The 14078-nt window shown below is 36.1% G+C and overlaps 1 protein-coding gene across 3 annotated transcripts in view; it reads right to left on the bottom strand.

Moving 5' to 3' along the window:
- chd3 (chromodomain helicase DNA binding protein 3) overlaps positions 1–14078 on the bottom strand; it is a 114534-nt gene that overhangs the window by 48796 nt on the left and 51660 nt on the right. For all 3 annotated transcript variants that reach the window (XM_056461216.1, XM_056461215.1, XM_056461217.1), the window contains exons 25-27: positions 11518–11695; positions 4049–4135; positions 1105–1190 (exon numbers count right to left, since the gene is read on the bottom strand). In XM_056461216.1, coding sequence (XP_056317191.1) covers positions 1105–1190; positions 4049–4135; positions 11518–11695 — 351 coding nt within the window. The remainder of the gene's footprint in view (positions 1–1104; positions 1191–4048; positions 4136–11517; positions 11696–14078) is intronic.

The raw sequence follows: 14078 nt of genomic DNA on the forward strand, positions 1-14078 counted from the left end.
ATGCTTTAATGTTTGGCGACAGAATTTAGCAAATATTGAACATCAAATTTATTCATTTGTACCGCAAAACAACAAAGTGATGCAGAAAGATAAAAAGGGGTAAAAGAGAGCAAAGAAAAAAAAAAGGAAAAAATAATCAGTGTTGGGTAAGTTACTTTAAAAAAGGAATAGATTACAAGTTACTGATTACTAGTGGAAAATTGTAACGTGATTACAATACTAATTACTTCATGTAAAAAGATTACTAATCTTCAGATTACTAATTACTTTACTTTGAAGTTACTTTTAAAACATATAAAATACAAAATCAACTGCAGCTCTTTCAGTAATTTAATATTCACTGAAAAACATCATAATGGGTTTAACACAGCAGCTTGACTAATTCAAAAGATTTAAAGAGAATATTTTAGGTTTTGGGTGAACTATCTTGTCATTTACTTAAACTTCACTTGCTTCAAACCTGTTTGTCTTGTTTTTGTTCTCAAAAGAAGACATTTTGAAGAAAACTGGATACCTGTAACCATTGACATTCATAATTGGAAAAACACATAGCTCACTATGTCTGCAGTTGTGGAGACAAACTGTAAATGCTCAAATGCTGAATCAGTGAAAAAGAGTGTATACTCTTTTTATTTTCTTGAAGAGCTTATGAAATGTATAAAGGAGATTTCTGATTTCAGCATGTATCAGATGATAAAAGAATGTTTATATTCTGGAAAATATGAAAAGCATTTGATGACAATTTTATGTAAATGATTTAAATCTAATCAGCTCTTATATGAAAAACAGACCTGATTTTACTGACAATATGAAATGTTACTGGGCACTTCTGAAAAGCGGAAAAATGCAGCCCTGCTATCTCCAGCTGTGTGTCAGTCAATTTAATTATGAGAGGCACGTATCCAGAGATGCTGTATATACTGGCCTCTAGATAAGCAAACACTGGGAAAATGCACTATTAATCACATTAAACTGTGACCAGTAAGCTGGTGTTGATTTTACACTAAGCACGCTGACATGTTTTTGCAACATTGATTTACAATAGTAGTGCCAAAACAAACAAATAAACAGAAGTGAAGCCGGACAAAAACAAATCAGCAATACCTCTATGTTGCCGCCAACTCTGGCCAACAGCGGTGGCAGTGGTTTGTCCTTCTCATTTCGGAGCTGCCTGCGTGACTGTCTGCGACCTGGACGAGGGGAGAGGAGAGTCAGCCAAGAGATCAGTTCAACATGTCCATCTCACTGAGCCAGCATCAGGAAACAGGGTTACAGCACAGGAAGGATACATTATCCTGAACAGCTGCAATACATAAACTGCGAATGTGCCTCCAGAAGAATAGCAAAACCTGACAAAGCCGCAAGGCGCCCCAATAATGAACCAAACGTACCAAAAGAGCACAAATTGACCAAATTATGTTTTAAATAAATTGTAAAAATTGTCAAAAGATGAGTAGGGTAGGAGAATCACTTCATCACAGTTTGGATGAGGTTTGTTCCCAGCGCCAGTACATTACTGTGGGTGCTGCTGGTGCATGAACATTTGTATAATAATTTTCCAGTTTTGGCATTCGAAGGTTATGAGTTTGGCATCAAGTAGACTAAGCTGGTTTTTGAGGTCAGTCTTAAAATGCTTTGTCAAGGTTTTCTTGGTCTCTTTTAGTTGTAAAGGCTACTGGTGCTGATCTAGCTGGTAAACTTGTGGTAGTTTGAATTGATTAAAGACCCCGTAAAGTGCTTTGAAATGTGCGTTTTTTTACTGTGTATTTGATCTCAACTGAAAGTATCTGTAAAGTATCTGAAAGTAAGACTCATGTCAGATACTAGAGAGCCTTTGATTGGTCAAGATTTGATGAGAAACTGAAGCATGAGGTGACGTGAAAAAAATAGTTGATCCATTTAGAGAGAAGTGATCAACTGCAATCTTTAAATGTTTATATCAGTTTTATATTAGCCTCTTTCATTCAGTGATATCGGTAAATACCCAGAAAATATCCGGAACGACTTTACTGGTAAATAAAAAAAAAAAAGGAATTTTTCCGGAAAAGAACATTCACACATCCATTACAAAATATTGGTAAATTCTGACTTCATTAATCAAAAATGAGCTCTAAATGGCTGCGATTGTATTTGTAAAGATTTGACTACATTACAAATCCTGTGGATGGATAAGTATTGTGAACAACTTCGATGAAAACATATGGAGGAACACTTGCATGTCAAGATGTGTGTGTGCTGGTGCTCACCGGCTGCTTCACCTGCACACGTGTCAAGAAACTGAAGGAAGCAGAGCTTGAAGGTAAACAAACAACGGCTTATTTTCAAAAAGGGCCTGTTCACACATACTGTACAGACCTTTCCGGAAAACTGACGGTAATTTTCCAGAAAGATCTGTATGTGTGAAAGGGGCTATTGTCTAAATGTGAATATTGTCACTGTTTTGGAACACACTAGCTTATAGATATCCTTAAAATTAACAGACTGAAACTAACATCTACATTTTTTTCTTTTAATTTCATGGCACTTTTAAAAAAAACTCTGGTGTGGCTGAGCAGTTCATTAAAGTATCTATGATAATTTAGTTTGGACCAAAAGAACCAACCCAGGCTCATTCTGAAAATGTACCACTATATATATTTCTAGAGAGCGCCAAATATGTACCAGGAGGTACAGTTTTTTGCAGTTTTTGTTTTCACAAATCCAGCAGAGGCTGCTGTGTACGCTTATTGAGATCTTCTCTCGCGAGAGCTATTCGCGCCATGCTGTTCTCACGTAAATCCCCCAGAGGCTGTTGTCGACTGACTGACCGAGCGATGACTGACCCACCCTCCTCCTTCCCTAACCCAACCAATAATGTTTTGAAAAGCACCGGCTGACCAGCGCCCACCCACTTTCCAAAACCCAACCGATTCAGAAAAAGCAATCCAGAAAAAGAAAAGCCCTCGCCTAAATTTTACTACGTTTTTTAGATTTTGCCACATTCCACCCTGCTATTTATTTGTTTATTTTATTTTTTGGCTTCTGTTTTTGTCTTACCCATTTTCTGGAACCCGTCGTCAGGGTAAATTCCCCTCTGCATCTCAAGTCTGTTGACATGGTGAGCTACCGGACAAACTAGTAACAGCAGTAAAGCGTCTATATGGAGGTAAGCGGTCAGCTGGTAAGCAAGAAAAGGAATTTGTTGTTTTCCAGACGAAATACAGCTATACAAACTTCTGGCTACAAAATTCGTGATCTCCAGAAATGTATATAGGGCTACATTTTCAGAATGAGAATATGCTGCAACCAACAACTGACAAAATTTGTTACTGGTTCCATTTTCAAGACTGAACCTAAAGACCTATAGATATAAGATAAACACAGACACAAATACTTCTAAGGCACATGTTTACATGTAAAAAACCAAAAGGAACACAAACCTACCAAATAATGCCTTAATTAAAGTCTGAAAGTATGGAGTATTGCAACATCAGCGTTTGGATGAGCTTTGAGCCAATTGTGTTTATTTTTGTACAATAGTTTTCCAGTTCTGCACCTTGAGGGCTTTGTGTTTGGCATCAAGTACGGTAGTCCAAGTTGGTGTTTGAGGTCAGTTTTGATCTGTTTCGCCCAGGCGTTTCTTGAGCTTCATTAGTTAGATGTTTAGATGTTTTGCTGTGAAGACTCTGGGTGTCAAATTAGTTGGCAAAGTTGGCACTGTTTGTTCATTCGGCATGTTAATCTGAACCCCTTTAGCCTGCACTTTTAATGGTGGAGTACAGTAGTTACTATTACTAAAATTGTTCCTTTGTGAGCGGAGCTTGGATGTGTAAAAGTCACCACAAAGCTAAGATTCATCTCTAGATTTGGCTTGAGTTGTTTTTTCAATAAAGTCATGAGATATTTTAGCCTTTTTATCAACCACTTAAAAAGAAACCATAAATCAAAGCAAATCAAATTCTGAATTATTAGTTGAAGCCTTTTACTTTGTTATGTTTATTAGTATTTTTTATTATTATTATGAACAATTGGTAAATAGGAAGGCAGAGTGTGTATGCTTGCTCCTCACCCTCGGGCCTTTCATCAAAGTCTTCATCTTCCTCCTCCGAGCCCACAGAGTATTCTGATTGGTTATCTGAAATGTCAGCATGCCACTCTGTAACAGAACAGACAAAAGAGCTCTGTCAGTAATGAACTCTCGATGCAAACCACAGCGCAGTGGTCAGATCATTTCCCTGCACCAGAATCCTCGAAATGAAGCCCAACCTAAACCATATACATCAGTTTGGCGACTCTCTCCAACAGTGGAAAGCAAGACAGATGTGATCATTTCAGATTTGGCTCTTTTGATACGAAATGTTCTGTATCTCTACTTATCTAACCATCAACACACATTCTGTCCAAATCCTGCTGTCAAACACAATGATTTAGCCATACAGGAAAACACAGGGCTGCTGAAACTAAAATGAAAACCCACAAAAGTCAATTAGAGGAGCATATATTTTTAAAAAATCCCATTTGACAGTTCTCTGTGCATATGTAATAAATTCAGCAGAGGGCAGTGTTAGGGTAAATGAATTACAAGTAAAGCGATTTACATAATAATGAGGACTGGGCCGATAAACGATATTATATCAAATCGTGATAAAAGAGCCAATCACAAAGCAGAAATGTGCAGCAATAGGAATCTAACAGTGTGTTGATAATATTGAGATGTACCGAATTTTTGGCCACCGAAAATTTATTGGTCGAAAAAGTTTTTGCCATTTAATGGACCCTCTAATTTTTGTGGCTTCAGTCATTGTTGGGGTACTCTTTTAAATCTGGAAGCTTTAACAACTTATATCAAAATATATATTGTTTTTAGGAATGCTCTGATCAGGATTTCTGGAGCCAATACCGAGTACCGATTCCTCGTCATGGTGATCGCCCGATACCGGGTGCCGATTCTGATGCTTCAACGTTTATATAACTTTAACTTTAACATGAACATAACAAAACATAAAGAATAAGCATCATACTTAAGTGGAGCTTTCTCCTTTCCTAAAAGAAAAAAAGAAGGATGTTGCATATAATCTCTTAAACCGTCTCTTATAACCATTTAGTGTGGACACGTCATGGTCAGAAGCAGATTTACAGAAAATAATAGATTAAGCAGATAACAAATTAGGCAAGAAATGCAATTTGACAATGCAATTTGACAATGCAATTTGGAAACATTGCAAATGATGGAAGAATAATTTAACATGCCTCAATGAAGAAAAAGTTTGGAGTGCATTGGAAGTTTGGATGCATAAGAAGTTAAAATGCATCTTCCTCTGCTTGTAAACCCGTAAACTTAAACTTACGATTAGTTCATGTGATCGGCCAGATAAATGAGCACCGATCGAGTCATAAAATGTGATTATCAAGCGATACAGATCTCTGACCCATCGATCAGAGCATACCTAATTGTTATCGTTCAATATGGAAAATAATTATCAAAGTGCATTTTTGCCATATCGTCCAGCCCTAATAATAATATTACTTTTCTAATTTCAAAAAAAATAAGTAATAATATTTGAGTTAGGAGCCTTACATTTCTGCGATGGAAATATTATTATATTTATTTTGAATGAGTTGAAGAAGAAAAAAAGGGGGATAGTCTCAATGAACAATGATTTTACTAATAAGACAAAAAGTGCATAGGTAGCAAACACATTGCTTTAAACTTTCGATAATCTGTATATACGGAATGTATACATTTCTGCATGTTTCAACAAGTCAAATTCAAGACTTTTTAAGACCATCAAGAATAAAACTTTCGACTTATATAGGGCTTAACGCTAAGGCTTTTTTTGTAAAAGCCCAGCAATAAAAAAAATTACTTGCCCCATCAAAAAAACTAATTCAAATTAGTTATTTCTTAGCAACATATTTTAATTACTTAAAAAAAAAAAAGAAAATTAAAATGATTACTTATTATTTTAAAAGATCTGCATTTGTCAAAACAAGCAGACCTTTATTTTTTTTCAACATCACGTACATTTAAACTTTGATAAACTAAATGTATGCACAACACACTGTCATAATATTAGTTATAAATAGAGTTGTCCATGATTGGATGTGTGTTGAATCGACCGGGTAGCTTTGCATAAACAAAGGCGAATTAAGGCCCATTTAAAATGATTTAAGACCTACAAGACAATATTTCAATGAATTTAAGACTTTTTAAGGTCTAAAATTTAGTTTTTGGCATTTAAGACATTTTAAGACTTTTTAAGACCCCGCAGCCACTCTGGTATAGCTGTGTGTTCAGGAAGTTCTTAAGAGATAACATTATCCTACATTATTATTTTTGATGTGTTTTTTAAAATGTATATAAAGGTTATTCAGTGTGTTGTTAATTGCAGTGCTCCTCTATTTAAAAACAAACCCTGCAAATTCTGAAAAAGATAAAGCCTCAGCCAGGTAAGAAAAAGTAATGCAAAAGTAAAGTAACCCATTACTTACCATAAAAAGTAACTAAGTAACGCAACTAGTTACATTTTTGGGAAGTAACTCAATATTGTAAGGCATTACTTTCAAAAGTAACTTTCCTCAACACTGGCAGAGGGTGTGCCACAATATTACAACCATGCGAGTCAGGCTGCTTGGATACACAGAGAAAAGTATACAGTATGTACTCAGTTTATCTTAGTTATCACTGTAATTATGTAGCCGTAAGCACAGTCACAAAACCATAAATTCCATATTGCTTCGTTCTAGCGAAAGCCTCCTTTTTCATTTCTGTTATTTGTCTTCTTCCCAACCATTTTGTTTTGCTCTTTCTGACACATAAATGAAAAGTTGCCACACTTCGGCATCCCCTGGGTGTTGTGGATGTAGCCGTTTTTGAGTCAGCTGCATGCGGCTGGGCTAACCTGACCAAAAGAGCAGCGTGTGGGATATAGTCTTTCTCTCCCACTCAATCAAAAAGTAAAGTAGTAAACCACATGCCGAGACTGTAACTGCTACAAGATGTAATTTTAGAGATTTAAACGAGATAATATGCTGCATTTCTATGACAAGCGTAAACACGGCTCTATTGTAATAAAAGGCAGGAGGATTGGAGTAATTAAAAACACGCTGGGGTCCAAATGTCTGAGACCACACTGAAAATCTGCGATCCACAGTATCTGACAAACATGACAAATATTTCAGATTCAGACTCTTTCCAGGTCACTAATCAAATGAGTGAATTTGAGGAAGATCATGTGACTGCTTTTATACTGACGGTCAGATGTTTTTCCATTAAAGCACAAAGGATCGTTCTCATTCAGGCTGGAGAATGTAATCATCCAGGTTTTACACAGTTCATGGAGTATGAGCGTGGCTGTGATCAAAGAAAAAATGCAAAATACCAAACACCACATTTTCTTTCCAGAAAATAAGTTGCACCTGACAAAAGTGCATTGTTGAGAAGAAAACAAAACGAAACAGATAAGTAACACTGCAGAGTGAGGTGATACTTTAAGTTTTTATAGATGAATTAGAAACTTATGTTTTATTATAAACATTGTTTGTGTTTTTGAATTAGAGTAAGTACATTTTATTGGTCACACTTTACAATAAGGTTTCATTAGTTAATGTATTCATTCATTCATTTTCTTTTCGGCTTAGTCCCTTTATTAATCTGGGGTCACCAAAGCGGAATGAACCGCCAATTATCCAGCATATGTTTTACACAGTGGATGCCCTTCCAGCCACAACCCATCACTGGGAAACATCCATACACACTCATTCACACACTCATACAGTATGGTCAATTTTAGCATACCCAATTCACCTGTACCATGTCTTTGGAAACCCAAGCGAACACGGGGGAGAACATGCAAACTCCACACAGAAATGCCAACTGACCCAGCCGAGGCTCGAACCAGTGACCTTCTTGCTGTGAGGCAAACCTGCTACCCACTATTATAATAATGAACAATACTTGTATTTATATTATTATTTATTATTCATAGTTCAACATTAACTAATGCATTGTTAACATCCAAATTCATGCTTGTTAACATTAGTTAATGCACTGTTAGCTAACATAAACTAACAATGAACAACTAACGTTAACTAACATGAACAAATAATGTAATAAATGTGTTTGTTTATTGTGTTTGTTCATGTTAGTAAATGCATGACTAGCATTAACTAATACAACTTTATTATAAAGTGTTACCATTTTGTTTATAGAGCCCATTTAAATTCAACTTACGCTGACGAAATGCTTTACAAATCAATCATAAATATACTATAAAATATTGAATTTATAATCTATAATAAATATTAAAAAAATAAACACTTGAAATGTATCAATCTGTGTGAAATTCGCTTTTGGAATTGAATTAGTAAAATAAATCAAATTTTCCATGACATTGTAATTTATTGAGATGCACCGGTGTGTTTGTGTTTATAAAGTGTGTGTGCTTTATGAACAGCCATAATGTAGTGTTTTAGGTGGTTTCGTCATGCAGAATGTCTTTTACATTTAATAAAAACGTTTTATGTTTGCATGATGGCGACAGGCTGTAGTGTCACAGTATGTCCCTCTATATTGTTAAATAGGCTAGAGAAATGGCTTGGTATCATTGGCACTGTGCTTAACTGGTTTAAATCTTATTTTTTGGATCGTATACAAGTAGTGGTCATGGGAAATAATCAATCTGATATTGAACGGGTGTGCCATGGTGGCCCTCAAGGGTCGGTCTTAGGTCCCATACTTTTTAGCATTTATATGCTTCCGTTGGGGCATATCATCAGCAAATATGGACTGGGATACTACTTTTATGCTGGTGATACCCAAATTTATATCAGCTCAAAATCCAATGTATCTGTTACTGCCTCAATTCTCTCAGAGTGTGTGCGGGAAATTAAAATATGGATGCATCAAAATTTTCTAAAATTAAATTGCTGTAAAACAGACGTACTCCTTATTGGCACACCAGCAGCCACTCTCAAAGATAGCGAGTTTAAGTTGAATCTGGATAATGCTGTCTTCTGTCCATCTACCAAAGCCCGTAACCTTGGTGTGATTTTTGACACTCATCTATCACTAGACTTACACATCAAGAGCATTACAAAATCTGCTTTTCATCATCTGAGAAACATTGCAAAAATGAGGTCTTACCTCACTCAACCAGACTCATTCATGCATTTGTCACTTCCAGGATTGACTACTGTAATGCACTCTTTGTTGGTTTACCTGCTAAATTAATCAAACGGCTACAGTATATTCAGCAGCACGCATTCTCACACGCACTCCACCACGGCAGCACATTACTGGTGTGCTTTATAGCTTGCATTGGCTCTCAGTTCAGTCCCGTATCATTTTTAAAACAGTCACACTTGGATATAAAGCTCTACATGGTACCGCTCCTTCCTATATCTGTGACACTGTCTCTCAAAATCACCTTCTCGTTCCCTGCGGTCTGCTGATACTCTCACCCTTCAACAGCCACCCTGTAGACTAAAATCAATGGGGGAGAGAGCCTTCTAGGTTATGGAATGCTCTCCCTTATTCTGTAAGAAATGCTTCCACACTAGCTAGTTTTAAGAAGATGCTAAAACTCATCTTTTTAAGACTGCATTTTTACATTCTTGATTATTCTGTTTATATTTTAGAACTTTTATGTATTGTGTTTTATTGCATGTTTGATTTCTCTGTTGTTGTAGCGCTTTGGGTCTTAGAAAAGCGCATTATAAATGAAATGTATTATTATTATTATTATTAGTGTGTTATTACTTTCTTTTTTTAATAAAACAGTTTACCTTTAAAAAAAGACCTCTACCGATGTTACCAGTGTTTTGGGAAAGTTACTTTTGAAAGTAATTCATTACAATATTGAGTTACATCCCAAAAAAATAACTAGTTGAGTTACTTTTTATGGTAAGCAATGCGTTATGTACTTTTAGGTTAGTTTTGCGATATTTTTTTATTATCTAGCTGAGGCTTGATCCCATTCAGAACTTGTTCTTTTTATTTTTTAATAGAGGAGCTAACTGCAATTAACAACATACTGTATAACCTACACCTACATTTACCTTTAAAAAAACATATTAAAAAATGATATTTTAGGCTAATGTTATGTGAGAACTTCCTGACCCCAGAGCTATACACTTTTGTACATTTGTTTTAAGTTAAATCAATGTGCATTGAGACAATCCCCTGTTCTTTTTCTTCGATGCATTTAAAATAATGAACACATTCTCTCATTGACAGTGTGATTTGTTGAGGCTACTTTAATTTTAATTCAGCAATTAATTTTTTAAAAGCTAATTGATTAAACTAAAAAGTAACTTGCATTACATTTTCAAAAAAACAACTCAAATGTTATTACTTATTTTTTAAAAGTTGTGTTACTTTACTCGTTACTTAGAAAAGTAATATTATTACGTATTATGCAATACTTGTAATGCGTTACTCCCAACACTGCATGTGTAAAAAATGCTGGGTTCCACACAATTAATCTTTTTTGGGCAAACAGAAAGGAATTAAGTTCTCAAATTTAAGTTCATTGAACATAAAACAATTACGTTGTCCCCCGAAAAACTGAATAATTTTTTTGTATCAGCTCATTTTAAATAAGTAATTTCAACAAACAACAAATGTAATTTTTTCAGTGTACACTGTAAAAAATGTTGGGTTCCACACAATTGCTTCAAGTTGTCCCAACACAAATCGATTAAGTTAACCAAATCAATTAAATTAACTGCTTTTAAAAAATTGAGTGGATTGAACATAAAACAATTAAGTTGTCCCAAAAAATATTCAAGAATTGTGTTGTTTCAGCTCATTTTAAATACAGTGTATCCTGAACGTATTCATAACGCTTCACTTTTTCCACATTTTATGTTACAGCCTTTTTCCAAAATGGATTAAATTCATTTATTTGCTCAAAATTCTACACAAAATACCCCATAATGACAATGTGAAAAAAGATTTGTTGAAATTGTTGCAAATTTATGAAAAATAAAAAACCTGAAAAATGACATGTACAGAAGTATTCACAGCCTTTTTGCCGTGAAGCTCTAAATTGAGCTCAGGTACATTCTGTTTCCACTGATCATTCTTGAGATGTTTCAGCAGCTTAATTGGAGTTCACCTGTGGTAAATTCAGTTGACTGGACATGATTTGAAAAGGCATACACCTGTCTAGATAAGGTACCAGGGTTGACAGTGCATGTCAAAGCACAAACCAAGCATGAAGACAAAGGAATTGTCTGTGGATCTCCGATTGTCTTGAGGCACAAGGCTGAGGAAGGTTACAGAAAAACTTCAGCTGCTCTGAAAGTTAATAAGGCTGTAATATAAAAAATGTGGAAAAAGTGAAGCGCTATGAATACTTTCCGGATGCACTGTAAGTAGTTTGAACAAGTAGCAAAAGTCATTTATGAGTGCATACCTGCTATATGTCTTATGACCGTGTTCTCAGTGAATATTTCATTAGGTCTAGGAATATGTTTAAGTGGTAAAATCAGGTGTGGTGTGACACAGCGAGGTCATTTTATGTTCGTCTGTACCTTGGTCCTCTTGAGCGGCATCATTGTAGTTGACCTGTTTGCGAACTCTCTTTCCTTTGCCGAGATTGCGGGCCAGATCCTCCTGCTGCTGCTCGTAGTGATGCCTCAAGAGTTTCTCCCAATAATCAGGATCCACATTCTCTTCCTGCTTAATGATTTCTCTCTCAATCTCCTCTATCTGGACACACAAACACAAATGAGGCCTTTTTAATATCTACCGTTTATTTTCCACAGATATCAATAAAATTAAATGAGGAAATTGGACCACAAGACTTCTGCTTTTCAGATGTCTTCATCCAATGCTGCAAATTAAACATAAGTGGAAAGTTAGAAAATCACATCCAACATTCATGAAGAAACTGTCCTTTCCATCTCATTTGTTCAACAGAACAATCACACCGCTTCTCAGGGAAACTGGCAAAAGCATCAATAAAAAAAAAGAAAGTCGCTGCAACCGAGGACACCTATTTTGCTGCAAAATAAATGACTTGCACCTCAGAGCACAAAAGCCAAACACAATAACAAACACTGTCATGTTATCTTGCATTCAGAAGTGGATGATGTTTAGGAGTGCAATTGAGTGAGACAGTTTTGGGACATAATTATGGTGATACACTTTGACTGTTTTGCTTTAGAACAAAAAAAACAGTGTTTAAAACCGGTTAGTCTAGTTATCCAATCACAACGTCCGATTTTTTGAATGGTAGTGTATATCTATTTTTTACTTATCTATCTTTGTATCTTTTTTTATCTATCTTTAAGAAAAATCGGAGGGAAAAATGTATTTATTTTTTATTTCAGGTGCACACTGGGATGGTTTTTGCTGGCACCATTGACATCGGAGGCACCACTAACAAAAACAGGAGTAAAAGTGTAATTTCTTTAAAAAGTACCTCAGCCTTTTTTTTTTTGATGCACCATGTTAAAAAAAACCTTTGTTCATGTGGTTTGAGCTATTGAAGTTACAGTAAAACATGTCTTGGTGGCACTCGGTGTAGCCAAATACGATTTGATGGTGAGTTTCATTTGATTTCATTTCTTTCATGGCTTCTTACTGTTTCCTGCAAACCTTTGATCAGGTGTTTGTGTGTACTGTGCTTTAACAGAGGAGGTTTAAAACCCACCCAGCGCCACCTTGTGTACCAGGGTATTTCTGTTTGTCATTAAGTGCCATCTAATATCAGGGGCAGAGTTTGCACGTTCACTCGGCTCCTCACCGGTGAACATTTCTTGGGTGTGAATTAGGGTTGCACGGTTTACCGGTAATGTGGTAGCATTGCGATACTATGGCTCCAAAATACTGGTGGTGCCGCTGTAGTATGTAAACGGTAGTATTGTCATTAACTGTCTATCTACAATAGATAATTTTGGACGTGGAAAAGTCACTAAAATGCTCACATGTTTGTGCAACAATAAACCACTTTATTTTAATAGAAGAGACAATTCAAATTAAGAGACAATCTCTTAAAAAGAACTACTCAAAGTAAAATTTTGAATTACTCTGGATTGTAACCTGATAAGACTGAAAAACACTAGGTGAAAAAACCCAAAAAATCTACAGAAAACAAGAAAAGAATTTTTATCACCCCATATAGCCTATTTTCTTTTGGAAAAATGCTATTTTTGTACCAAATTTCATTTGGTATCATTTGTATCTTTATTTTAATGTATTTTTTGTTGGTCAGTTATCTAAAAAGTAAACAAAAAAATGAATAAATTTTAGGTGAAGTGACGTGCAAATAATACTTTTTACAATAAAAAGGGAATTATGAATTAAATTCAAGACCTTTTATAACATGTAAAATATAGTATTTCTGACAATTTTCTTTATAATTTGAGTTATGAATTACAGTATAACAATACTACGATGTATTGTGATACTTAAGCTGGTAAAGTATCGTTGTCACGGATTGGTCAGGCTCTCACGATCCCCACTCACGAAGATCACCATCACCTGACTTCTAATGAGCACACAGCTGCATCACATTCACGAGCACCAGATAAAAGCACAGCACTCCAGTCGCTCATTGTCCGGGCTCGTCTCGACGAAAGCGGACAACTGAGCGACCACTCAGCGTAGTCATCCTCAGCTAAAACAAACGCTTTACTTACCTGTTCTCTTTGTATTCCTCCTAGTCTTCCTGGTCCACCCGAATCGTCCTGTCTTCCAGTCCTTCCAAGTCTGTGTCATCCTCTGTCAGCTGTATCTGGTGTGTGCTGTCCATCCTCGTGTATTCCTGTTACCCAGCCACGGAGGAAAAGACCCCAACATCATTCCTGATCCTCCTGGCTATCCTTCATGTGCTCCTTGTTGTCATTTAATAAACACCCTAACGTTTCCTTACCTCTGTCTCCTGTCCGCTTCATAACAGAAGCCCGGACCCATAACGACGACAACATGAGCACCCCCGATCACTTTCAAGAGCTGGTGGACCAGTTGAAGCGGATTCTACAGCCACCAGCTCCACTTTCCAACGCACCACCAGCACCGAGCACTTCCGCCTCCACAGTTTCTTCTTCGGCCCTTCCTTCCAGTCCCATGGCCCGACCAGCGCCCTACT

Source organism: Danio aesculapii, chromosome 7, assembly GCF_903798145.1.
Source record: "Danio aesculapii chromosome 7, fDanAes4.1, whole genome shotgun sequence".
Classification (NCBI taxonomy): Eukaryota; Metazoa; Chordata; class Actinopteri; order Cypriniformes; family Danionidae; genus Danio; species Danio aesculapii.